Source organism: Cherax quadricarinatus, chromosome 17, assembly GCF_038502225.1.
Source record: "Cherax quadricarinatus isolate ZL_2023a chromosome 17, ASM3850222v1, whole genome shotgun sequence".
NCBI lineage: Eukaryota > Metazoa > Arthropoda > Malacostraca > Decapoda > Parastacidae > Cherax > Cherax quadricarinatus.
Genome location: NC_091308.1, coordinates 50,460,440 through 50,486,491, shown reverse-complemented (window position 1 = coordinate 50,486,491; position 26,052 = coordinate 50,460,440). Strand labels below are relative to the sequence as shown.

At 41.4% G+C, this 26,052-nt stretch overlaps 1 protein-coding gene across 1 annotated transcript in view; it reads right to left on the bottom strand.

Annotated features, from left to right (window-relative positions):
- The window catches only part of wdb (serine/threonine-protein phosphatase regulatory subunit widerborst), a gene marked incomplete at its 3' end in the record, with an annotated part of 203,504 nt that overhangs the window by 129,849 nt on the left and 47,603 nt on the right, over positions 1–26,052 (bottom strand). The window contains 1 exon segment of the mRNA XM_070085990.1: positions 20,216–20,412. Within this exon segment, the coding sequence (XP_069942091.1) occupies positions 20,216–20,412 (197 nt within the window).

Here is a 26,052-nt window from a genome sequence, read left to right as displayed (position 1 = left end):
GGGTTAGGTTCCAGGCTGTCGCCGGAAAGCAGACATCGCTGGAAGGCAGAACGCCATTTTATTCCATTTATAAATGCATATAAATGCCAGACAAAAAGTTTACACTAAATTATATAAAGATAGTAATAGAACTAGGCATTAAAAACACACAAAGTAAAATACATTCACAGTAAATTCATTACTTATCTTAAAGTATTTGTAATCTTAATGCAAGGAGAGAGGTGAGTAGTAGTACTTATTTGTAGGAAGCCAGGTGTAGGTAGCCCAGGTGTAGGTAGCCCAGGTGCAGGTAGCCCAGGTGCAGGTAGCCCAGGTGTAGGTAGCCCAGGTGTAGGTAGCCCAGGTGCAGGTAGCCCAGGTGCAGGTAGCCCAGGTGCAGGTAGCCCAGGTGTAGGTAGCCCAGGTGTAGGTAGCCCAGGTGTAGGTAGCCCAGGTGCAGGTAGCCCAGGTGCAGGTAGCCCAGGTGTAGGTAGCCCAGGTGCAGGTAGCCCAGGTGTAGGTAGCCCAGGTGTAGGTAGCCCAGGTGTAGGTAGCCCAGGTGTAGGTAGCCCAGGTGCAGGTAGCCCAGGTGCAGGTAGCCCAGGTGCAGGTAGCCCAGGTGTAGGTAGCCCAGGTGTAGGTAGCCCAGGTGTAGGTAGCCCAGGTGCAGGTAGCCCAGGTGTAGGTAGCCCAGGTGTAGGTAGCCCAGGTGTAGGTAGCCCAGGTGTAGGTAGCCCAGGTGCAGGTAGCCCAGGTGCAGGTAGCCCAGGTGTAGGTAGCCCAGGTATAGGTAGCCCAGGTGTAGGTAGCCCAGGTATAGGTAGCCCAGGTGTAGGTAGCCCAGGTGTAGGTAGCCCAGGTGTAGGTAGCCCAGGTGTAGGTAGCCCAGGTGCAGGTAGCCCAGGTGTAGGTAGCCCAGGTGTAGGTAGCCCAGGTGCAGGTAGCCCAGGTGTAGGTAGCCCAGGTGTAGGTAGCCCAGGTGCAGGTAGCCCAGGTGCAGGTAGCCCAGGTGCAGGTAGCCCAGGTGCAGGTAGCCCAGGTGCAGGTAGCCCAGGTGTAGGTAGCCCAGGTGTAGGTAGCCCAGGTGTAGGTAGCCCAGGTGTAGGTAGCCCAGGTGTAGGTAGCCCAGGTGTAGGTAGCCCAGGTGTAGGTAGCCCAGGTGTAGGTAGCCCAGGTGTAGGTAGCTCTGGCTCCCCGTCTCATACTTAATATACAATATTTAAAACATCTCAGAGAGGTAAAATACACATACAGTACACTCATTATTTACTTTAAAATATGTGTAGTCTTAACCCTTTCAGGGTCCAACGCCAAAATCTAAAGTGGTGCCCCAGTGTCCAAGAATTTAACCCTTTCAGGGTCCGTCCCGTAGATCTACGGCTTCACGTTGAGTGTCCAAACCGTAGATCTACGCCAAAATTCTAGCGCAGTCAAATTTAGCGCGAAAACGCTCATAGGCCTACATGTGAGAGAACGGGTCTGCGTGGTGGATGTGCGCCATAAACAAAAAATCTAGGCGCCCGCATAGCATTGTGGGAATACCGGCTCAGTTACCCTTGTTCACCATGCCTCGTCGCAAGTCAGCTCTCACTCCCTGGAAAATTGGGACTCTCCTCTTCCTATCTGATAGTTTTGACACTGATGGAAGTGGAAATGAAGACGAATTCTACGGCTTTGATCAGTTAGTGACCGAAAAGAATGACCAGGATATCGATAATAGTGCAGAAAACCCTGACGATCCTCAACCTTCTACCTCTGGTGTGGGCACTCGTGACTCACAGTCGGTTGTTCCTCATCGCAAGAGAAAACTAATATTTTCGCGTGGCCAGGCCTCTGACTTCAGTAATGATGATGCTAGTGACGTGGACTGTGATCATTCGAGTAGTGATAGTGAGGAATCATATTCACCAGTGAAGCGTCGGTATGTTTGCCGCCGCATGCGCTCGGGTAGTGTACCCTATGCTGTGCCCAGGGGACGGAGTACATCCTGGAGTACATCCCAGAGTACATCCCGGAGTACATCCAGGAGTACATCCCGTGGCCCAACACCAGTTTTAGGTAGTGATAGTGAGGATGATGTGGCTACACTTGGCATGGATAGACCACAGGCATCAGTGGATGGTGTTAGTGGTGATGGTAGTGGCACCTCCATGCGTGACTCACCGGGCCACGCTGGGACCCACGCTGCTGACTCGTCAGTTCAAGGACAAAGCGGAGCGCCAGCCACCAGCCCACCACAACCACAACCACCCGCACAACCAGCCTATGATGTCCAGTATCCACCAGCAAACCGTATGTGGGATTGGCAGCAAAATCCCAATTTTGTTCCCAAGCCTCACCACTTTGATGACTCTCAAAATGGAATTCTACCTACTTGTCCCCTTGGAACCACAGCCATTGAACTGGAATTCTTTGAATTATTCTTTGACCAGCCATTGATGGAAATTATTGTCAGGGAAAGTAATAAGTATTTTGAGTACACCATGGCAAATACGATCTTATCACCACAGTCAAGACTACACAGGTGGAAAGAGACGACTGTTGCAGAAATGTATTTGCTATTTGCAACAATAATGCTTATGCCTCACGTCTATAAGCATAATATAAAAGCATACTGGTCCACAGATTGGCTAATTTCTACCCCGGTCTTCAGTGAAATCATACCAGTGAACAGGTTTATCTTACTCTTACATATGTTGCACTTCTCTGACAAAACCAGGCCTGACAGAAGTGACAGGTTATACAAGATTAGAAATGATTTCATGTATCTCAAACAAAAGTTCAGCATATACTTTTATCCATTCAAGAATCTTGTAATTGACGAGTCTTTGATTTTGTTCAAAGGTAGACTGTCATTCAAGCAGTATATACCGAGCAAGAGGAAACGCTTTGGTATAAAACTGTTTGTGTTCTGTGATTGTGACAGTGGCCTGGTGTTGGATATTGTTGTATACACGGGTAGTAAAACATTGAAAGATACCAAGATGTTATTGGGTATCTCAGGTGACGTAGTGAGAAACATGATGGCACCTTATCTTGGTAAGGGGCATACATTATATACCGATAACTGGTACACAAGCCCATTACTCAGTGATTTCATGCGAGTGAACAAGACAGATGTGTGTGGCACAGTGCCACACACATTATTTATTTATTTATTTATTTATTTAAAAATTTGTGCACACATACAGAGGTACAAAAAATACAGAAAAGAGCAGTATGCCAAAGCCACTTATACTATGCATAGCATTACGGGCTGGCTTAAAATTAACTTAAGATGAACTAAGCAATGATGACATCGGTGATAAAACTTTAATGTAAACAGATTACTATAAAGCACAAGTGAGTATTACAAAGACAGGTCATATGGTTGTATGCATTGTTGTACATTCAGTAGAATGGAGTATTCTGTTAGGTAGTGTATTTAAAAAATAATAAAGTTAGATTGGGTTTTAGGTTTAACATTTATGTGATATAATTGTGAGAAACATTTAAGATATACAATTTATAAGGTTCAGTTATTCAGTATTTATTTGGTTTTGGGTGAGTAAGTGATCTTTTAGAAGAGACTTGAATTTATAAACAGGTAGTGTTTCTTTTATATTTACAGGTAATGAGTTCCAGATTTTAGGGCCTTTTATGTGCATTGAGTTTTTGCATAGTGTGAGGTGGACACGAGGAACATCAAAGAGTGATCTGTGCCTTGTGTTATGGTCATGTGTTCTGTTGAGGTTGGCAAGGAGATGTTTGAGGGGAGGGTTAATATCAGAGTTAAGTGTTCTATGTATGTAATAGGTGCAGTAATAAGTATGAATGTTTTGTATGGTGAATAGGTTTAGTGTATTGAATATTGGTGGAGTGTGCTGCCTATAGTGAGAATTTGTTATCATTCTAACTGCAGCCTTTTGTTGGGTAATTAGTGGTCTGAGATGGTTACTTGTTGTTGAGCCCCATGCACAAATTCCATAGGTGAGATAGGGGTAAATAAGAGAGTGATATAGGGCCAGGAGGGCTGACTGTGGAGCATAGTACCGTATCTTCGATAGTATGCCTACAGTCTTGGAAATTTTCTTAGAAATTTGTTGTATATGTGTATGAAATTTGAGTCTATTATCAAGGTGGATTCCTAAGAATTTTCCCTCTGTTAGCTTTGTGATAGGTGATCCGTTTATCATTATGTTAAGAGGGACATCTGTAGCTCTGTTACCAAACTGAATGAAGTAGGTTTTGTCAATGTTTAGTGTAAGTTTGTTAGTCCTCATCCAGGTAGATATTTTCTGTAATTCTGTATTTACAGTATTGGCTAGCGTGACTGGGCTCGGGTGGGAGAAGACGTATGTAGTGTCATCTGCAAATAGTGTGGGTTTGAGTAATTGTGAAGCATTTGGTAGGTCATTTATGTATAGGAGAAAGAGAAGAGGGCCAAGGACACTTCCCTGTGGGACACCAACTGTAATTGGTTGTGCAGAAGAGTTTGCCCCATTTGCATACACATATTGGCTTCTGTTGCTGAGGTATGACTTGAGGTAGTTGAGGGAGTGCCCTCTTATACCATAGTGTGACAATTTTACGTGGAGCAAATCATGGTTAACTGTATCAAAAGCTTTACGTAAGTCAATGAAGATCCCCAGTGGGACTTCTTTTTTCTCTATTGCAGTGTATATATGTTCTAGCATGTGTATAATAGCATCATTAGTATTTTTATTTGGCCTGAATCCAAATTGGCAGGGGTTGAGTATGTTTTGGGAGATAAGGTAGGAGTAGATTCGTTTATGAATTAATTTTTCGAAGATTTTTGAGAGAGGGTGTAAGTTGGATATTGGCCTATAGTTATTCAACTCTGTTTGGTCTCCTCCTTTGTGGATCGGGGTGACCCTTGCTATTTTGAGTACTGTGGGGAAGGTGGAGGATTCAATGGATTTGTTAAAGAGTGTTGCAATGATTGGTGATAGCACTTGTGACACTTTTTTGTATATAAAGGGTGGTAAGGTATTTAAATCTCCTGCCTTGTTTTTTAGCGTGTTGATAATAAGGGAGACTTCGTATGGGTTAGTCGGAGCTAGGAACAGTGTGTTCGGGTAGTTGCCAGTGAGGTAGTCATTTGGTGGGGTATCTGAGCTTGGGATTTTATTGGCAAGGTTTTGTCCTATAGTGGAGAAGAAGTCATTGAGTCTGTTTGCTGTTTCTGTTGGTGGGAGTTGGGGTTCATCTGATTTTGCTAATTTTATTTCGCTATTTCGTGATATCTTTTTTGTTCCTAGAATTTCTGATAGGGTTTTCCAGGTCTTTTTTATATCACCTCGTAAGTTGGATAATCTGTTCTCATAATACAATTTTTTTGCCCTTCTTATCAGGCTGGTTAGGACTGACGAGTAACGTTTTGTTTGGTCTCTGGTTATGTGACCCATTCTGTACTGTTTTTCATATTGGTGTTTTGTATTTATGGATTTGAGAATGCTGGGTGTTAACCAGGGACTGTTCAGTCTCTTAGCTGTCATCTGTTTAGTTTTTTTAGGGCAGTGCTTGTTATAGAGGTATTGGGTCTTTTTTAGAAAATTATTAATACATTCGTCAATATCTGTATAGATTTCTAGCTCAGTGTGCCAGTCAATGTTTGCTACTGCTGTTGTGAAGTTATTAATGGCTGCCTCATTGTGAAGTCTGAAGGTGACTTTAGTAGTGTCTTGGGGTAATTTACCAAGAGTTGTTATGAGAAAAGTAGGGTAGTGGTCTGTGGTATTATCTGTAATTATGCCTGATTTTAAAGGGGATATGGTGTTGGTCCAGATGTGGTCAAGTAGGGAAACACTAGTCTCTGTAACTCTTGTAGGTTTTGTTACTGTTGGTAGCAACATACAGTTACTCATTGTGTTTGTGAATTCAGTAACGTGTGGGTCCTGGTCTTGCAGGAGATTTATATTGAAGTCACCTGAGAGTAGTAAGTGATCTTTGTTCATGCGTGCATCAGTTATCATACTTCCTAGGTTTTGACTAAATTGGCTAATGTTTGACTGTGGAACTCTGTAAATGTTTATCAATGTGAGAGGTTTTTGTAGGTATTTGGATTTGAATTTGGTTATTATATATTCCCCATGTTCATCCCTTGTGCAAGTATTAGTGATACATTCTAGTTGGTCTGAGTAGTATATGGCTGTGCCACCCCCTTGTTGGTCTGGCCTACAGTTGTGTATGGCTGTGTAACCAGGAATGGCATAGACATCTGTACTATCAGGCTTTAGCCAGGTTTCAGTTAGTGTAATGATGGACATATTGGCATGTAAGGAATTTAGTAATGCTATGAGGTCATCGTAATGCTTGCTTAAAGATCTGATATTGTAGTTAAAGATAGTTATGTTGTTGTTGGCACTGAGAAGTGCCTTTGATTGTTCTGCAGTGTAGTAATTACAGTAACTGTTTGAATCATTTAAGTCATTAAATAAGAGGTTGGTATCAGGATCAATGCTTGTAATCATAAGATTTGTAGTGAATCTATAGTTAGAATTAAGTATAAAACAAAGTAAATAGTCTTAAGCTAAAAAATAGCACCTGAATTATTTAACAAATGTAAAATAATGAGCTAAGGTAGTTTTGGAATATAATGGCAAAGTTGTGAACTTATTCTACTTTAGCACCTGAGAATAGCACCTTGATTATTTTAACAATTGTGAATGTATAAACTAGGGTAGTTATATAAAGCTAAAATAAAGGAGAAAATATATGAGGGACTAAAATTAAGTAATGGTAAACAAAGTTAAATGGACAGGTGGTCACTATGAAATAATATTGGTTTAGGAGTAAGATCTGATTTGTAATATTAAATAAATTGAGCAGTTTATTGCACAATAAAAGTAAAAAAAATGAGGTAGTTGGTACTAGCTAGCAAAAGATAGTTTTGGTACTTGCAAAAAAGTAATTGGAATATACACTAATTGCATACACAATAAAAAGTGACTAAAAAACAAGTAGTGATAAACAAAATTAAATGGACAGGTAAGAATAATGAATATTATTAATTTGGAGTAAGATTTGACTTGTAATTTAAAATTATGAGCAATTTATAGTAGTAAGAAAGAAGTATGGAGTATTGGAGGTATTTGATTAGCTAGTGATGAAAAATAATAAAAATAATAATGTACAATATAACAGTAACGTACACTATATGCACCACACGTATATATGTATTAAGGGCACTTATCTAATCTGTTACAAAAATGTCAGCTTTTCTAAGGAAGGTAGAGAAATCGTGTTCATTTGAGATAGTATATTGTTGTCCTGTTGATGTTTTCCTTACTAGTATTTTCCCATCTCGCGTGAAACACTGATGTATTTTGTTTTCCTGTTTAAGTTTTCTCAGCCTGAACAGAAGGTTTTGACGTTTTTTTGTTAGACACTCATTTATGTACACTCCATTTTTCATTGTAATTGCTGATTTAATTAGGTCCTTTCTTTTATCGTATGAATGAAGTCGGATCATTATACTGTGTTTACTTCCTGGTTTTCCTAGCAAACGTGTTTCTTTGATTTCATTGTTTTGCACGATGACTTGTACGTGGTCCTGTATTATCCTGACAGCAGTTTCTTTGCACTGTGCTTGTGTTATGTCACTAGGAATGTGTGGACTGTTTATTATAACTGCATCAGACAACTTATCTTGTTCAGTTTTGTCGTCTTGGAAATCAAGGTATTCATTTAGTCGAGTGTGCATGTTCTGATTCCAGTCCTTGATTGCTTCTTCAACCTTCATATTTATTGTTGTTATTTGCTCAGTGTGACTGGCTATAGCTGCTTTTAGAGTATTTTCTGTGTCAACACTTCCCGATGTAATCTTCTCTTCAAGGTTTTGGATCTTATTCTCGAGGTTGGTTATCTTGGATTCTCGTCGCTCGAGTGTTGCTTTGATATCTTTGATTTCATTTTCTAGAGCAACGATGTAGTCCTTGATATTGTCAGGAATAATCATACCTGAGTTATCATGGGTGAATCCTTTGAAGGGAGTGGAGTTGGAGGGGGAGTCAGCCATGTTTGTTGTTGTTGTTGTTGTTGTTCCTTGGGTGGCGGCGGAGAGAGGGGTTGATGATACACTGGCGTCCTGCTGGGTAGACAAGTTGAGTTCTAGGGTCCTTGCTGTTATTCTTTTATTACTGGTGTTGATTCTTCTGCGATATCCTTTCATAGTATCACTGAAGTAGATACTGTGTAGCAATGGAGGAGAAGGCTTGTTTTCTCGGAGCTTGGGTTAAGTGATTGTCTGGCAGCGGAGGCAGTGTTTGGGTTAGCAGGGCTGTCTTCCTTAGATCTTCTAATTTTGTCAAGATTTGGGTTACATTCTTAGTATTCTTGGGTCATGTTGTGGTCTACGTGGGTTCATGTAGTTGAACTTTCACTTTAGGCCATCACAAGTTTTGTTGAGCGATGTTTTTTGAGAAAGAAGAGCTGGCAGGATACCGTTGCTGCCGCTGCCGCTGCCACTCCGGGAAAGTGATTAGAACGCATGTTCTAATCATAAACATATGCCCAGGCTCAACGCAGGTGCTCGTGATGACGTGCAGGTGTTTACTGCCAATGACATCATGGCATTACGGTGGCATGACAAACGAGATGTCACATTGTTGACAACCATTCACCGTAATGAAATGCAAGACAGTGGCAAAGTTGATCGAGTGACTAATGAACGTATTCGAAAACCAGTGACAGTGATTGATTATACACAAAACATGCGCTTGGTTGACAAATGTGACATTCAGATTGGTTTTGTTGACTGTGTTCTTAAGAGTTACAAGTGGTACATGAAACTTTTCTTCCATCTCATGGACATTTCAATGCTCAATGCATATAATATGTACCAAATAAAGACTGGCAACAGACCACCGTATGGTGAATTTTGTTTGTCTGTTGTCAGACAACTCATAATGAAGTACCAGGTAAGAACACCTGCTATACAACACGGTCCTCGAATTCCTCAGGATATACCCAAGCGTTTGAGGAGGGAAGGTGATCATTTCATAATACAACGTCCTTCAACTCAGAAGAAATTTGCTCAGAAGAGATGCATCGTCTGTGCACAAACAAAACGACGGCAACAAAGACGCAAAGACACTCGGTTTATGTGTGAGGAATGTAAGGTCCCTCTGTGCATGGTGCCTTGTTTCGAGGAGTTCCACAAGCTCCAGCAGTTCTAAAACCATGTCCAGTGATTGTAAATATGTAAATATATGATAGAACATTAGTATTATACAAGATTTGTGCATGTTTATTGTAATAAACAACAGTGGTAAACAATGATAATAACTTTAGTGCAGTTATTGTGTTCAATACAGTGAGTTTATATATATACAGTATTGGTCTCTCAGGCCCCAAATGTTAGTAGGAATAGAAAAAAATTGGAAAAGAAAAGAAAAAACAATAAAAACCGCAAAATAATGTAATGCGCGTGTGGAATTCGTCGATGTTGCCGCCACCACATCATTTTTGACAAACTTCTTGGCACTGTATCTCGGTAAGTACTGATCAGAATTTTTTTTGTCTTATTACCTTCACAAAAATATGCTCTTTAATTCTGTAAGAAAAAAATAATTTTTTTTTTTTTCAAAATTTCTTGGACACTGGAGCACCACTTCAGATTTTGGCCTTGGACCCTGAAGGGGTTAAAAAAAAAAATTTGTTATTTTTTCTTATGAAATGGAAGTGAATCTTTTTGTGATGGAAAATTGACGAAATTATGCTCTCGCGAATTTTGATGTGTCAGTGATATTTACGAATCGGCGATTTTGCTGACTTTCACTCCCATTTTAGGCCAATTACATTATTCCAGTCGACCAAATTCTTAGCTATTTCACTAGTATTACTTCTATTCTATCGATTGAGCACAAGAAATCGCCAAGTCAACTGTTTCAACTACAAAATAAAGTGACCGGAAATTGGTAATTTGGCCAATTTAACACAAAGTTCAAAATATACGAATTTCAAAATAGGGTCCAGAATAAACTATGTAAGTATTCCTGGCACTAAACTAACATTTCCTCTGTTCATTAGTTATGTTTTGAGGCTTTACAAATAAATTCCATTTTTATTTTTTATTCACAATGAATTTTTATTCACACCAAAAAACAGAAGATTTACTGTTATGCAATATTGTAATAATTGTACAAATATCATCACCACATTTGTGAATGTATATTAGACCCACCAGCTGGCGTGTATTAGACGTGTGAGATCGTTTGCTTACTCTTGAACATCGGTAAAAATTTCACATTTCCGCCACTTTGAGCTCAGTTTCAAGCCATTTCCAGTGCTAAAACCAATCAAAATTATCTCTATTTCTGCAATATGTCTTCCATTCTATCAAATGAGACCAAGAAATCACAAATACAACTATAAAAAACATACGAAAAAACACTGCAAAGTCGCTGTTTTAATCGAAAATCAGGGTCTCAGTTTTTTTCTCTCGTTATACACAGTGTGCTGCAGAATTTATTTTATGTGGTGCACACATACCACATAGATGTATTCTCTCATATCTAGGCCCAAATTTACCACTCACAGTTTATCAGAGTGAGCTGAGCTCATGACGTAGATCTACGGTTTGGACCCTGAACGTAAAGCCGTAGATCTACGGGATGGACCCTGAAAGGGTTAATATAGGAAGAGAGGTGAGTAGTATTTATTTGTAGGAAGTCAGTGTAGGTAGCCGGTAGGTGTAGCCTGCCTGGGCTATACCGACCGGCTACCTACATTGTGGGCCAGAGCCATATTATTAACATCGACATACCTTGTTCATTGAATTTAATAATTTCTAACAACTACAGAGTACGTATTTGTAGAGTAGACTGGTAGAGTTATTATTGAAAGAATTAAGAGTAAGATGGAGAATAGGATAGCAGATGAACAAGGAGGCTTTAGGAAAGGTAGGGGTGTGTGGACCAGGTGTTTACAGTGAAACATATAAGTGAACAGTATTTAGATAAGGCTAAAGAGGTTTTTGTGGCATTTATGGATTTGGAAAAGGCATATGACAGGGTGGATAGGGGGGCAATGTGGCAGATGTTGCAGGTGTATGGTGAAGGAGGTAGGTTACTGAAAGCAGTGAAGAGTTTTTACGAGGATACTGAGGCTCAAGTTAGAGTATGTAGGAAAGAGGGAGATTATTTCCCAGTAAAAGTAGGCCTTAGACAAGGATGTGTGATGTCACCGTGGTTGTTTAATATATTTATAGATGGGGTTGTAAGAGAAGTAAATGCGAGGGTCTTGGCAAGAGGCGTGGGGTTAAAAGATAAAGAATCACAAAATGGGAGGTGTCACATTTGCTCTTTGCTGATGACACTGTGCTCTTGGGAGATTCTGAAGAGAAGTTGCAGAGGTTGGTGGATGAATTTGGTAGGGTATGCAAAAGAAGAAAATTAAAAGTGAATACAGGAAAGAGTAAGGTTATGAGGATAACAAAAAGATTAGGTGATGAAAGATTGGATATCAGATTGGAGGGAGAGAGTATGGAGGAGGTGAATGTATTCAGATATTTGGGAGTGGACATGTCAGCGGATGGGTCTATGAAAGATGAGGTGAATCACAGAATTGATGAGGGGAAAAGGGTGAGCGGTGCACTTAGGAGTCTGTGGAGACGAAGAACTTTGTCCTTGGAGGCAAACAGGGGAATGTATGAGAGTATAGTTTTACCAACGCTCTTATATGGGTGTGAAGCATGGGTGATGAATGTTGCAGTGAGGAGAAGGCTGGAGGCAGTGGAGATGTCATGTCTGAGGGCAATGTGTGGTGTGAATATAATGCAGAGAATTCGCAGTTTGGAAGTTAGGAGAAGGTGCGGGATTACCAAAACTGTTGTCCAGAGGGCTGAGGAAGGGTTGTTGAGGTGGTTAGGACATGTAGAGAGAATGGAGCGAAACAGAATGACTTCAAGAGTGTATCAGTCTGTAGTGGAAGGAAGGCGGGGTAGGGGTCGGCCTAGGAAAGGTTGGAGGGAGGGGGTAAAGGAGGTTTTGCGTGCGAGGGGCTTGGACTTCCAGCAGGCATGCGCGAGCGTGTTTGATAGGAGTGAATGGAGACAAATGGTTTTTAATACTTGACAGGCTGTTGGAGTGTGAGCAAAGTAACATTTATGAAGGGATTCAGGGAAACCGGCATGCCGGACTTGAGTCCTGGAGATGGGAAGTACAGTGCCTGCACTCTGAAGGAGGGGTGTTAATGTTGCAGTTTAAAAACTGTAGTGTAAAGCACCCTTCTGGCAAGACAGTGATGGAGTGAATGATGGTGAAAGTTTTTCTTTTTCGGGCCACCCTGCTTTGGTGGGAATCGGCCAGTGTGTTAATAAACTGCCTCCTCTTTTAGTTTATAAACCTTCACCTCTCTCTTCCCTGATGCTTCTATTCTCCTTGTATCCCATCTACCTTTTACTCTCACTGTAGCTGCAACTAAAAGTGATCTGATATATCTGTGACCCCTATATAAATATGTACATCCTGAAATCTACACAAGTCTTTTATCTACCAATACATAATCCAACAAATTACTGTCATATCGCACTACATCATATTTTGTATACTTATTTATCCTCTTTCTCTTAAAGTATGTATTACCTATAACTAAACCCCTTTCTATACAAAGTTCAAAGGGCTCCCATTATCATTTACACCTGGCACCCCAAACTTACCTACCACACCCTCTCTAAAAGTTTCTCCTACTTTAGCATTCAGGTCCCCTACCACAATTACTCTCTCACTTGGTTCAAAGGTTCCTATACATTCACTTAACATCTCCCAAAATCTCTCTCTATCCTCTACATTCCTCTCTTCTCCAGGTGCATACACGCTTATTATGACCCACTTTTCGCATCCAACCTTTACTTTAATCCCCATAATCCTTGAATTTACACATTCATATTCTCTTTTCTCCTTCCATAACTGATCCTTCAACATTACTGCTACCCCTTCCTTAGCTCTAACTCTCTCTATTATTATATTATTATATTATACATATTATTATTACATGCTGTTATTATTAATTAGTATGTACGTATTGTGATAATAACTCTTGCTTACCATTTGGAATTTTTATTCACACAAAAAACAGAAGATTTACTGTTATGCAGACTACTGCATTATTGTAATAATTATAAAAATAATATCAACCCATTCATGACTGAATATTAGACTGGCCAGTTGGACACACATTAGACAGTAATGTCATTTGTTTACTCTTGAACATCAGCAAAAATCAAACATTTCTGCTTTGAGCTCAATTTCAAGGTACTTTTCTTTGTGAAAGCAATCAAAATCATATTTATTTCTCTAATATATCTTCCAATTTATCAAATGAGATCAAAAAAACAAGAATACAACCATAAAAACCATACAAAAATATACCACTAAGAGGCAGCAATGGCTGAGAAGTGAACTCTGTTATTTATGGTCCAATTTCTTTCTATTTTCATGTACATGAAGAAGCATCATAAGAACAACATAAGAAAGAAGGAACACTGCAACAGGCCTACTGACCCATGCGAAGCAGGTCCATGTCCCCCTCCCCCCTCGGATTAGCCCAATGACCCACCCAGTCTGGTCACCTAAACTCAAGGATGGAGCACTGCACCAGACCCAGCAGCACAAGCTAGTCAGGTCCAACTCACACCCACTCATGTATTTATGTAACCTATTTTTAAAACTACACAATGTTTTAGCCTGAATAACTGTACTTGGGAGTTTGTTCCACTCATCCGCAATTCCATTACCAAACCAGTGCTTTCTTATATCCTTCCTGAATCTAAATTTTTCCACCTTGAAACCACTGCTGCGAGTCCTGTCTTGGCTGGAAATTTTCAGCACGCTATTTACATCCCCTTTATTTATTCCTGTTTTCCATTCATACACCTCGATCATATCCCCCCTAATTCTACGCCTTTCGAGAGAGTGCAGATTCAGGGCCCTCAGTCTATCCTCACAGGGAAGATTTCTGATACATGGGATCATCTTTGTCATCCTCCTCTGTACGTTTTCCAGAGCATTTATATCCATTCTGTAATACGGTGACCAGAACTGAGCAGCATAATCTAAATGAGGCCTAACCAAGGATATATAAAGTTGAAAGACAACCTGAGGACTTCTATTATTTATACTTATAGTTATGAAGCCAAGAATTCTGTTAGCTTTATTGCAAACACTAATGCACTGTTGTCTTGGTTTTAGATTACTGCTAACCAGAACTCCTAAATCCTTTTCGCAATCAGTAGTACTAAGATCTACATTTAGTTTATATGTGGCACAGTTATTTAACTGTCCAACATTTAGAACTTTGCATCTGTCAATATTAAACTGCATCTTCCACTTCTCCGGCCATTGCATCAGTCGATTCAAATTATCCTGGAGTGCTTTAGTGTCCTTATTAGAATGAATTGGACGGCCTATTTTGGAGTCATCAGCAAATTTGCTTATGTCGCTATTTATTCCCTCATCTATGTCGTTTATGTAAATTGTGAACAACAACGGGCCAAACACTGACCCGAGGAACACCGCTTGTGACGTGCTCCCATTCTAATTTCTCCCCATTTATGCAAACTCTCTGTTGTCTATTTGTCAGCCATGCCTCTACCCAGGGAAAAAATTCTCCTATTCCGTGTGCCTTAAGTTTCCTCAGTAGCCTCTGATGTGGAACTCTATCGAAAGCCTTACTGAAGTCCATATAGTACACAATATCATATTCATTACCATGATCTACCTCCTCAAACACCTTAGTGAAAAAAGTTAGTAAATTCGTAAGACAGGAATGCCCCTTTGTAAAACCGTGTTGAGATTTATTAATCAATCTGTGCCTGTCAAGATGGCTACGAATTGCTTTGGCAATTATTGATTCCATAAATTTTCCCACTATGGAGATAAGGCTTATTGGTCTATAGTTTGAAGCCCAGGACCTGTCACCTGCCTTGTAAATAGGAATTACATTTGCCATTTTCTACTTATCAGGCACTATGCCAGTTTGTAGTGATACATTAAAAAGATTAGCCAAAGGTATGCTAAGTTCCTCTTTACATTCTTTTAACACCCTTGCAAACAGTTCATCAGGGCATGGGGATTTGTTAGGTTTTAGTTTCTCTATTTGTCTGAGGACCATGTCACTAGTTACCGCAATTGTACATAGTTTATCATCATTCTGTTCTACATAATCTATTATTTCAGGAATATCGCTAGTATTTTCCTGGGTGAAAACTGAGAGGAAGTAGGTATTTAGAATTTCACACACATTCTTATCACTGTTAGTGATCTGACCAGAGTTACTTTTAAGTGGGCCAATCTTGTCCCTAATCTTACTTCTGTATACCTGAAAGAACCCTTTTGGGTTAGTCTTTGAATCCCTTGTGACCTTAGCCTCATAATCCCTTTTTGCTTTTCATATTCCTTTCTTTATTTCTCTCTTTAATTGAATATATTGATTTCTTAACTGCCCATCCCCTCTTTTGATATGCCTATATATGCCTCTCTTTTGACCAATGCGATGTTTTAATCTATTGTTCATCCATTTGGGATCATTTTTGTTAGATCTTATTTCCCTACTCGGAACAAAAGTTGTCTGGGCAGCTCTAACTATGCTCTGAAAAACGTCATATTGGCAACCAGGATCACCTACCTGACCCATAGTCAGTACATCCCAATTTAGCCCACCCAGGTAATTTTTCAGTCCCATGAAGTCGGCCAAGCGAAAATCTGGGACAGAGATTTGATTGCAGTTATCTGGGTAATTCCATGATATATTGAAACTAAGTGATTTGTGATCACTTTCCCCAAGCTCATCATTAACCTCAAGATTATTAATTAGTGAATCTTTATGACTCACGAAATCGTAATGACACGACTGCAAACAAACCATACCCCGGCCGGGATTGAACCCGCGGTCAGAGAGTCTCAAAACTCCAGCCTGTCGCGACGGGCTGGAGTTTTGAGACTCTCTGACCACGGGTTCAATCTTGGCCGGGGTATGGTTAGTGAATCTTTGTTGGCAAGAACCAAGTCAAGCAGATGGTTGCCTCTAGTTGGTTCTGTCGCAACTTGTTCTAAAAAGCAATCCTGAACCGTATCAAGAAAGTCACTAGACTCAAGATTTCCTGTCATGTTGTTCTAATCAATTTGTCTAAAGTTAAAATCTCCCATTATCACAACATTTTCATATCTAGATGCCTTATGAATTTCGTCCCATAACAGCTTACTGCCCTCCGTATCAAGGTTTGGGGGCCTATAAATCACACCCAAAATTAATTTGTCACGTCCCTCGAGAAACTGTAGCCAAACAGATTCTGTGTTCGATGTTTCTAATTTTATATCATGTCTAAGACAACAATTTAAATTTTCTCTGACATACATCGCCACACCACCACCCTTCCTGTTGACCCTATCAGTGTGGAATAGTTTATAACCCTGTATGTTGCATTCATAAGGCATTTCTCTATCTTTCAGGTTGAACCAGGTCTCTGTTATACCAATAATATCTATAGTACCTACACTTGCAAGTAATCTTAGCTCATCTATCTTATTTCTTAGACTCCTACTATTTGTATAGTAAACCTTAAGGGAGCTAGTCACTCGTTGCCCTCTACTATCTCTCTTTGTTTGTTGATCAATTGATTTGCCATTACTAGCAACTTTATTTTGAATGTTGTCTTTTAAACATATCCCTGAGGTATCCCATACCTCTATAATCTATCAGTTTAAATTCCTAGACAAGTCATCAATTACCCTCTCAATTGAATTGGCTAATGCAACCACTCCATCCCCAGAGATATGAACCCCATCCCTTGCATACATATCACATTTGCCAAAGAATAGGTCCCAGTTATCAATGAATGGGATTGCAAGTTCCTTGCAGTACCTGTCTAGCCAGCAATTTATACCAATTGCCCTAGACACCCATTCATTGCCCACTCCCTTTCTAGGCAAAATGCTACATATGACTGGGATCCCTTCCTTAGACCTAACTACTTCTATGGCTGACCTGTACTTATCCAGCAGCTCCTCTCTCCTGCCCTTCCCAATGTCATTACCCCCAGCACTAAGACAGATAATGGGCTTGTTCCCATTACCTGCATACCACCATACATTGCCCAAGTTTCAATAAGATAGTCCAACAAACAAATGAGACCCAATTCCCTAGATCAAGAGCAAGAGCCCCTCACCAGCATTACGGAACCTCCCTCAAGGCCCACTCACATCTGGAAATTTCGCTTGTGTCTGGAAGCAAAAAATAAACCGAGTGACTGCTCGTATCTGGAAAAACTCATACGTGGATGCACTCATAAGTAGAGGTTCCACTGTATTTAATAAAAAGTAACATACATCTGGCAGCATATACAGTAGTAAAATATTTAGTAAAAATTAACATACATCTGGCAGCATATACAGTAGTAAAATATTTAGTAAAAAGTAACATAGTATGCTATGTAGGTACTTTATATAGCAAAGGTTTGGCATTACGTCCTGCTCAGTATGTACGCAATTTTCTAAGGTTCGACTTGCAGCTTGGAACCAAGCTCAGTCGGAAGTCGGATGGTACTTGTATTTGGTTCCAAGATGGTTAGTGATGTTAGTCTGAGAGACTGCAATATTGTTTGAGAGGTCAGTTTCTACTGTAGAGAAGTTATTGAGTATTTTCACAGTACCATTTGAAAGGAGGGGGGGAGAAGAGAGGGGAGGGAGAGAAATAAGAGGAGAGGGAGGGGGGGAGGGAGGGAGGGGGGTGGAGGGGGGAATCATTTGCCTTGGAGATGGTTATACCTGCTTTGGAATTATTAAATCCAATTGAATAATAATTTTGTTTGGACTAAACAATTGTGTAGGTTGCAGAGTACGGTAGACCTCTGGATTACATAATCCCCAAAAATATGAATTTAGCAGCAAGCAACTGAAAAATAGCAACTGTAATTTGATCTGCACTCAGAACTTCTCTGACCCTTTGTGCTATAATTTATGATGGGCTCAAGAGTGATGTGTGAAATGCTTGGTGGCTATACCGTGATGAGTGCAGCCATCATGCAATGTTGTAATAGTACTCACACTGCCTACCTTCTTGGGTATTATCATTACCCCATATTTATACTAACTGTACATTCCCCTGTCTTGAATAGTACCTACCCAGCTATACTTACACAGTAAAATATGTTGGTTGAAAACCCATGAAAAACTTATTAAATAATAAGGTTGTGTAGTGAAGGTATGATGTTCACTGGTACAGTTGATGTTTACCACTTATGCTGAACTTAGATTCAGTAGTATGGGAGTTTTGTGACTTTTGTGGAGGATCTGCTGATGGTCCTACTTAGTGTTGTTATATTCTCTCCTTGATCCTGATTCTGTGTCGCAGTTGCTTGTTATATTGTTATTGGGCTTAGCAGTCGTTTTATTGTTCAAGCAAGCTGTTCTGATTGCCAGGTGGTCAAGAAGTTAGTTAATGTGAGGACTTAGTCAGTCACTAGTTAAGTCTAGTTGAGTTTTGAGACATAGCGAACTACTTAGAGCACTTACACACATACACACAAACTTACTTGTACATATTTGTAATATCTTATTAAATGTTAATGTACCAGACAGTACTTAAGATGTATAAATGTGATATATGCCTTCAGCACAATACTACTGTACACGAGAGAAGTGTAGCAACTTGTATCCTATATTATATTAAAATGATTAATTTAATTTACTTTGATCTTATACCTCTAGACTTTGTTATTAATAAATTTATTAAATTTTAATTTCTCCAGTTAGTAGCCTACCAGTTGTAATCCTGAAGCACTAATAATTCTTATTGAATTCTAATGGATAATTGGACCAGGATACTGACTACTTGTTACGAAAACCCAGTAACAGGCTGGATGCTAGAAGGGCAGTCCTTTCTAGTATTCACTGAAGATCTCTATGCTTATTAGAAATCGCGTTTTTTGTAACACCCTCAGACACGACATCTCCACTGCCTCCAGCTTTCATCTTGTTGCAACATTCACCACCCATGCTTCACACCCATATAAGAGTGTTGGTATAACTATACTCTCATACATTTCCCTCATTGCTTCCATGGACAAAGTTCGTCTCCACAGACCCGTCAGTGCACCACTCACCTTTTTCCCCTCATCAATTCTATGATTCACATCTTTCAAAGACCCATCTGTCGAAACGTCCACTTCTAAATATCTGAATATATTCACCTCCTTCATACTTTCTCCCTCCAATCTGATATCCAATCTTCCATCACCTAATTATTTTATCTTCATCATCTTACTGTTTCCTATATTCACTTTTAATTTTCTTCTTTATATACCCTAGAGGATTACCTTAACTAATAGATACATGTGGGAGAAAAGATTCAGAAAAAAGACAACTGCATAGATTACAGAGAAAGAGAGATTTGAAGTATGAAGTATTGGAAGAGAAGATGAGTGTTGCAAACAAGTCATGCTCAAGATTAAATCAAGAAATATCATGAATTTTTCTTATTTGATTGTTCTTGCCAGTTATACCTTTATCTACTCTAGAAGAATTATTATTCTTTCTCAAATTCATTAATACACACATCATTCCTATCTCTCCACTGCAAATAAACTTTTTTTTAACCTTCCCACTTTAATTTTGATCTAAAACAAGTTCCTAACATTCACATTCTTTAGAATCAACACTGCTAAGCATTCTCAAAATAGTCATGTTTTCTGTCATGTAACCAATACAGAGTAATAATTAGCTGAACATATGCCCAGGCATCATAGTGTGGTAGTGTTCTCCTCACACACACTCTCAACAACTATACTCTCAGTGTTTAACTGTATGTTTACACTACTGCTTGTAGATTTCATTCATGCTAGCATAAATTTACACAGCTAATTCAAAACCAACTAAGTATGAACTGTCACTGATCTGTTTTTCTGCTATCTAAAATACACATCTCTTAAAAAAAAAAATGAATAAAGTACAAGTTCAATTAATTTTCTTTTACTTGCAGCAAGGATTTTGGTCAATACTTCACACTGGAAACAGTGATGATTGATTTAAAAAATTCCTCACACTCTTTCACCATTTTAATTTGTTCTGAAACTCCAAAAAAAATAATTATTTATACAAGTTTAGTCTATGCATAGAAAACATTCAATACAATATTCCACTCATCTATGACTTCAGGTGCCTATAATAGGCTTTATAAAATAAAAATAATTCACAGCAACTAGGACCCAAACAAACTTCAACTTAAAAAGTTAACATACCATTCGGATTATCTCTGGATAAACAGGCTCAGTTAAGACTCCTCTACCAGCTGTGATGTAGTCTACCAGTTCATTCAATGTGCTACGTTTCATTTCTTTTCCTTTCAGGTCGGCCACCGGGTCGAGGAAATCGAAACCCACGCAACACTGCCGGAGCTTGCGCAGGAACAGATCTTCTTGCTCCGACCCAGGGACATCTGCAGGAAATAATGTGCATTAACTCTCAACTATACACAGACAACTTCTCAACAGGGTCAATATTAACCAAAGTTATGGACTCTCAGTATGTGTCAGAATTTGTCATGGTCCAAAATTAATGAATTCCTTGATCTTGCATGCGTAAAAAAAAAGTCTACAAGAATGGTTACAAACCAAAAATAAATAAAAACTCAATGAAAATTATTACTCGTCAATGCCTATAGTACAGCATACTATTATATTACATATAACTCAATTTAAATCATAAATGAATAAACAAAGGTGGACAGGGGAGGGGGGGTCACAGACATACACACAAGTGCTTTCTGTGAAACTTTTATTATAAGTGATGGACCTGTTAATCTCAGAACCACAGTTCAAGCCCCTTCTCATTCTGGCAGCAAGGGGATTTTAGTCACCTCTCACAAAATGATAGTAACCCCTTCTGTATAAATTACTTAATGTAAAAACGTTATGAAAGTGTTTTTTTTCTTTTTTTGGGGTCACTCTGCCTCGGTGGAAATGGCCTCTGTAAACAAATAAAAATAACTAAATTAAAGTAAAACTAAATAATAAATGAGTGTGTGTGTGTACACTCACCTAGATGTACTCAGCTAGTTGTGGTTTCAGGGGTCAAGACACAGCTCCTGGCCTGCAACTTCACTAGTTGCTACTAGGTCACTCTTCCTGCTCCATGAGCTTTAACAAACCTCTTCTTAAAGCTATGTATGGATCCTACACCACTTCCCAGACTATTCCACTTCCTGACAACTCTGTGACTGAAGAAATACTTCCTAACATCCCTGTGATTCATCTGAGTCTTCAGCTTCCAACAGTGACCCCTTGTTGCTGTGTCCCATCTCTGGAGCATCCTGTCTCTGTCCACCTTGTCGATTTCTCTCGGTATTTTGTGTGTCGTTATCATATCCTTCCCAATCTCTCCTGTCCTCCAGTGTCATCAGTTTAATTTCCCTTAACCTCTCCTCATAGGACATGCCCCATAGGTCTGGGACTAGTCTTGCTGCACACCTTTATACTTTCTCTAATTTCTTGACATACTTGACCAGGTGTGGGTTCCAAACTGGTGCTGCATACTCCAGTATGGGCCTGACATACACGATGTACAGAGTCTTGAACAATTCCTTACTGAGGTATCGGACCGCTATTCTCAGGTTTGCCAGGCGCCCATATACTGCAGCAGTTATCTGGTTGATGTGTGCTTCAGGAGATGTGCTCAGTATTATACTCACCCATAAATCCTTCTCCTTGAGTGAGTTTGCAATCTTTGGTCACCTAGCCTATACTGTCTGTGGTCTTGTTTGCCCTTCCCCAATCTTCATAACTTTGCATTTGGCGGGGTTAAATTCAAGGAACCAGTTACTGGACCAAGCTTCCAGCCTGTCTAGATTTCTCTTTAGTCCTGCCTGGTCCTCATCTAATTTAATTCTCCTCATTAACTTCACAGCATCTGCAAACAAGACACTTCTGAGTCTATCCCTTCCACCAAGGCATTCATATATACCAAAAATAGTACTGGTCCTAGGACTGACCCCTGTGGAACCCTGCTTGTCACAGGCGCCCACTGATACCTCGTCACGTACCATGACTCGTTGTTGCCTCCCTGTCAGATATTCTTTCATCCATTGCAGTGCCTTTCCTGTTGTATGTGCCCAATCCTCTAGCATTTGCACTAATCTCTTGTGAGGAACTGTGTCAAAGGCCTTCTTGCAGTCCAAGAAAATGCAACCTACCTACTCCTCTCTCTCGTGTCATTCTTCATTTACCTTGTCATACAACTCCAGTAGGTTTGTGACACAGGATTTGCCTTCCATGAATCCATGCTGGTTGTAGTTCATAAGCTTGTTCTGTTCTAGGTAGGTAGGTAGTGAGTGAATGTATGTGTGTGAGAGAGAGAGAGAGAGAAGCGAGAGTGAGAGAGAGAAGCGAGAGTGAGAGAGAGAAGTGAGAGTGAGAGAGAAGCGAGAGTGAGAGAGAAGCGAGAGTGAGAGAAGCGAGAGTGAGAGAGAGAAGCGAGAGAGAGAGAAGCGAGAGAGAGAGAAGCGAGAGAGAGAGAGAGAAGCGAGAGAGAGAGAGAAGCGAGAGAGAGAAGCGAGAGAGAGAAGCGAGAGAGAGAAGCGAGAGAGAGAGAAGCGAGAGAGAGAGAGAGAAGCGAGAGAGAGAAGCGAGAGAGAGAGAAGCGAGAGAGAGAGAAGCGAGAGTGAGAGAGAGAAGCGAGAGTGAGAGAGAGAAGCGAGAGTGAGAGAGAGAAGCGAGAGTGAGAGAGAGAAGCGAGAGTGAGAGAGAGAAGCGAGAGTGAGAGAGAGAAGCGAGAGTGAGAGAGAGAAGCGAGAGTGAGAGAAGCGAGAGAGAGAAGCGAGTGTGAGAGAAGCGAGTGTGAGAGAAGCGAGAGAGAGAGAAGCGAGAGAGAGAAGCGAGAGTGAGAGAGAGAGAGAGAAGCGAGAGAGAGAAGCGAGAGGGAGAAGCGAGAGAAGCGAGAGAGAGAGAAGCGAGAGAGAGAGAAGCGAGAGTGAGAGAGAAGCGAGAAAGAGAGAAGCGAGAGAGAGAAGCGAGAGAGAGCAGCGAGAGAGAAGCGAGAGAGAGAGAAGCGAGAGAGAGAGAAGCGAGAGAGAGAAGCGAGAGAGAGAGAAGCGAGAGAGAGAGAGAGAAGCGAGAGAGAGAAGCGAGAGAGAGAGAAGCGAGAGAGAGAGAGAGAAGCGAGAGAGAGAAGCGAGAGAGAGAGAAGCGAGAGAGAGAGAAGCGAGAGAGAGAGAGAGAAGCGAGAGAGAGAAGCGAGAGAGAGAGAAGCGAGAGAGAGAGAGAGAGAGAGAGAAGCGAGAGAGAGAAGAGAGAGAGAGAGAGAGAGAGAGAAGCGAGAGAGAGAGAAGCGAGAGAGAGAGAGAAGGGAGAGAGAGAGAGAAGCGAGAGAGAGAAGCGAGAGAGAGAGAGAAGCGAGAGAGAGAGAGAAGCGAGAGAGAGAAGCGAGAGAGAGAGAGAAGCGAGAGAGAGAGAAGCGAGAGAGAGAGAGAAGCGAGAGAGAGAGAGAAGAGAGAGAGAGAAGCGAGAGAGAGAAGCGAGAGAGAGAGAAGCGAGAGAGAGAGAAGCGAGAGAGAGAGAGAAGCGAGAGAGAGAAGCGAGAGAGAGAGAAGCGAGAGAGAGAGAGAGAAGCGAGAGAGAGAGAGAAGCGAGAGAGAGAAGCGAGAGAGAGAAGCGAGAGAGAGAGAAGCGAGAGAGAGAGAAGCGAGAGAGAGAGAAGCGAGAGAGAGAGAAGCGAGAGAGAGAAGCGAGAGAGAGAGAGAGAGAAGCGAGAGAGAGAGAGAGAGAGAGAGAAGCGAGAGAGAGAGAAGCGAGAGAGAGAGAGAGAAGCGAGAGAGAGAAGCGAGAGAGAGAGAAGCGAGAGAGAGAGAGAGAAGCGAGAGAGAGAGAGAGAAGCGAGAGAGAGAGAAGCGAGAGAGAGAGAAGCGAGAGAGAGAGAGAGAGAGAGAGAGAGAAGCGAGAGAGAGAGAGAGAGAGAGAGAGAAGCGAGAGAGAGAGAAGCGAGAGAGAGAGAAGCGAGAGAGAGAGAGAGAGAAGCGAGAGAGAGAGAAGCGAGAGAGAGAAGCGAGAGAGAGAGAAGCGAGAGAGAGAGAAGCGAGAGAGAGAGAGAGAAGCGAGAGAGAGAAGCGAGAGAGAGAGAAGCGAGAGAGAGAAGCGAGAGAGAGAAGCGAGAGAGAGAGAAGCGAGAGAGAGAGAAGCGAGAGAGAGAGAAGCGAGAGAGAGAGAAGCGAGAGAGAGAGAAGCGAGAGAGAGAGAGAAGCGAGAGAGAGAGAAGCGAGAGAGAGAAGCGAGAGAGAGAGAAGCGAGAGAGAGAAGCGAGAGAGAGAGAAGCGAGAGAGAGAGAAGCGAGAGAGAGAAGCGAGAGAGAGAGAAGCGAGAGAGAGAAGCGAGAGAGAGAAGCGAGAGAGAGAAGCGAGAGAGAGAAGCGAGAGAGAGAAGCGAGAGAGAGAAGCAAGAGAGAAGTGAGAGAGAGAGAGAGAAGCGAGAGTGAGAGAAGCGAGAGTGAGAGAAGCGAGTGGGAGAAGCGAGAGCAAGAGAGCGAGAGTGAGAGAGAGAGAGAGAGAGAGCGAGAGTGAGAGAGCGAGAGCGAGAGAGAGCGAGAGCGAGAGCGAGCGAGAGCAAGAGAGAAGGCATAGCCACTTGTCAACCCCTCGACTATGTTGGATCGTCTGACCACAAGGCTGTTTTTACAACACTTAAGGTCCCAACAGAACAAGGTGAGGAGTCCACACGCACAACTTGGCTATGGGAAAGAGGTAATTGGCCAGCCCTTCGCTCTGAGCTCGCCACCACCGATTGGAATGCTCTTCTCCAAGGGGATGTTGACAACTAAGTGAAAGCCTTCACTGGACACATCCTTAATCTACAACAAGAACACATTCCTCACCGGCAACATGTGACAAAGCCTACGGATCAGCCTTGGTTTGGCTTTCATTGTAGAGAGGCTGCTACTGCTAAGTACAAAGCATGGCGAAGATATAAGAGACATCCTACCACCTATAATAGGAACTTGCACAGGCAAGCCTGTAGACATATGGGTGACTTTCAACAGTGGGCCATTGCTAAATGGGAGGTGGACACTAAAAGAAAGCTAGCATCAGGTAGGGTAGGCTCCAAGACCTGGTGGTCCCTGGTCAAGGACAGACAAGGTTATCTGCCTGATGAACTCATTCCACCTCTAAATCGACAGGATGGGACCACCTCGACTAGTAGCCAAGAGAAGGCGGACCTCTTTGCTGAACACTTTGCTACCAAAATGCAAGTTCCTGATCCAGCAAGGGACCCTCCTTGGCTAACTGCAAGAACTGTGTCAAAACTGTCAGTGGTGACAATAAGGCAGGAGGAGGTGCAATTCCTTCTTAAACTGCTTGACCAAGAAAAGGCTGTGGGCCCAGACAAGTTGAGCCCAAGATTGCTGAGAAGATGTGCAGATCAGCTAGCAGCACCTCTAACTCGCATCTTTCAGCACTGCCTAGTACTATGTAAATGGCCCTCTCTATGGAAAGAGGCAAATGTAGTCCCTGTTCACAAAAAGAAGAGCAGAGCAGAAATCAGCAACTACAGACCAGTGTCACTCCTGTCAATCACTGGTAAGATCCTTGAGACAATAATCTCAAGACAAATGACAGAGTTTTTTGACTATCACTCACTACTTTGTGATCGTCAATATGGCTTCAGGAAAGGCTACTCTGCTGCTGATCTGTTGTTAAACCTTTTCACTAAGTGGCACCAGTCACCGGATGAATCCAAAGTCAGCTGTGTGGTAGCACTGGACATTGCTGGAGCTTTCGACCGGGTGTGGCACCAGGGCCTCTTAGCAAAACTTCAAGCACTGGGAATTGCAGGCTCTATGCTATGTCTCCTCAGTGATTACCTTCATGGTAGATCTCTAAGTGTAGTCCTCAATGGAACGGAATCAGCAAGGCATCCTATTGGGGCAAGCGTTCCACAAGGAAGCGTGCTGGGTCCACTGTTATGGAATGTCTACTTCAACGACCTTCTTCATCTCATCCCAGAATCACATGCATATGCAGACGACTGTACACTGACATTCACTTATCCAAGAGAAGAAATGCCAGCTGCTCTGCTTACATCAATCACCAGCT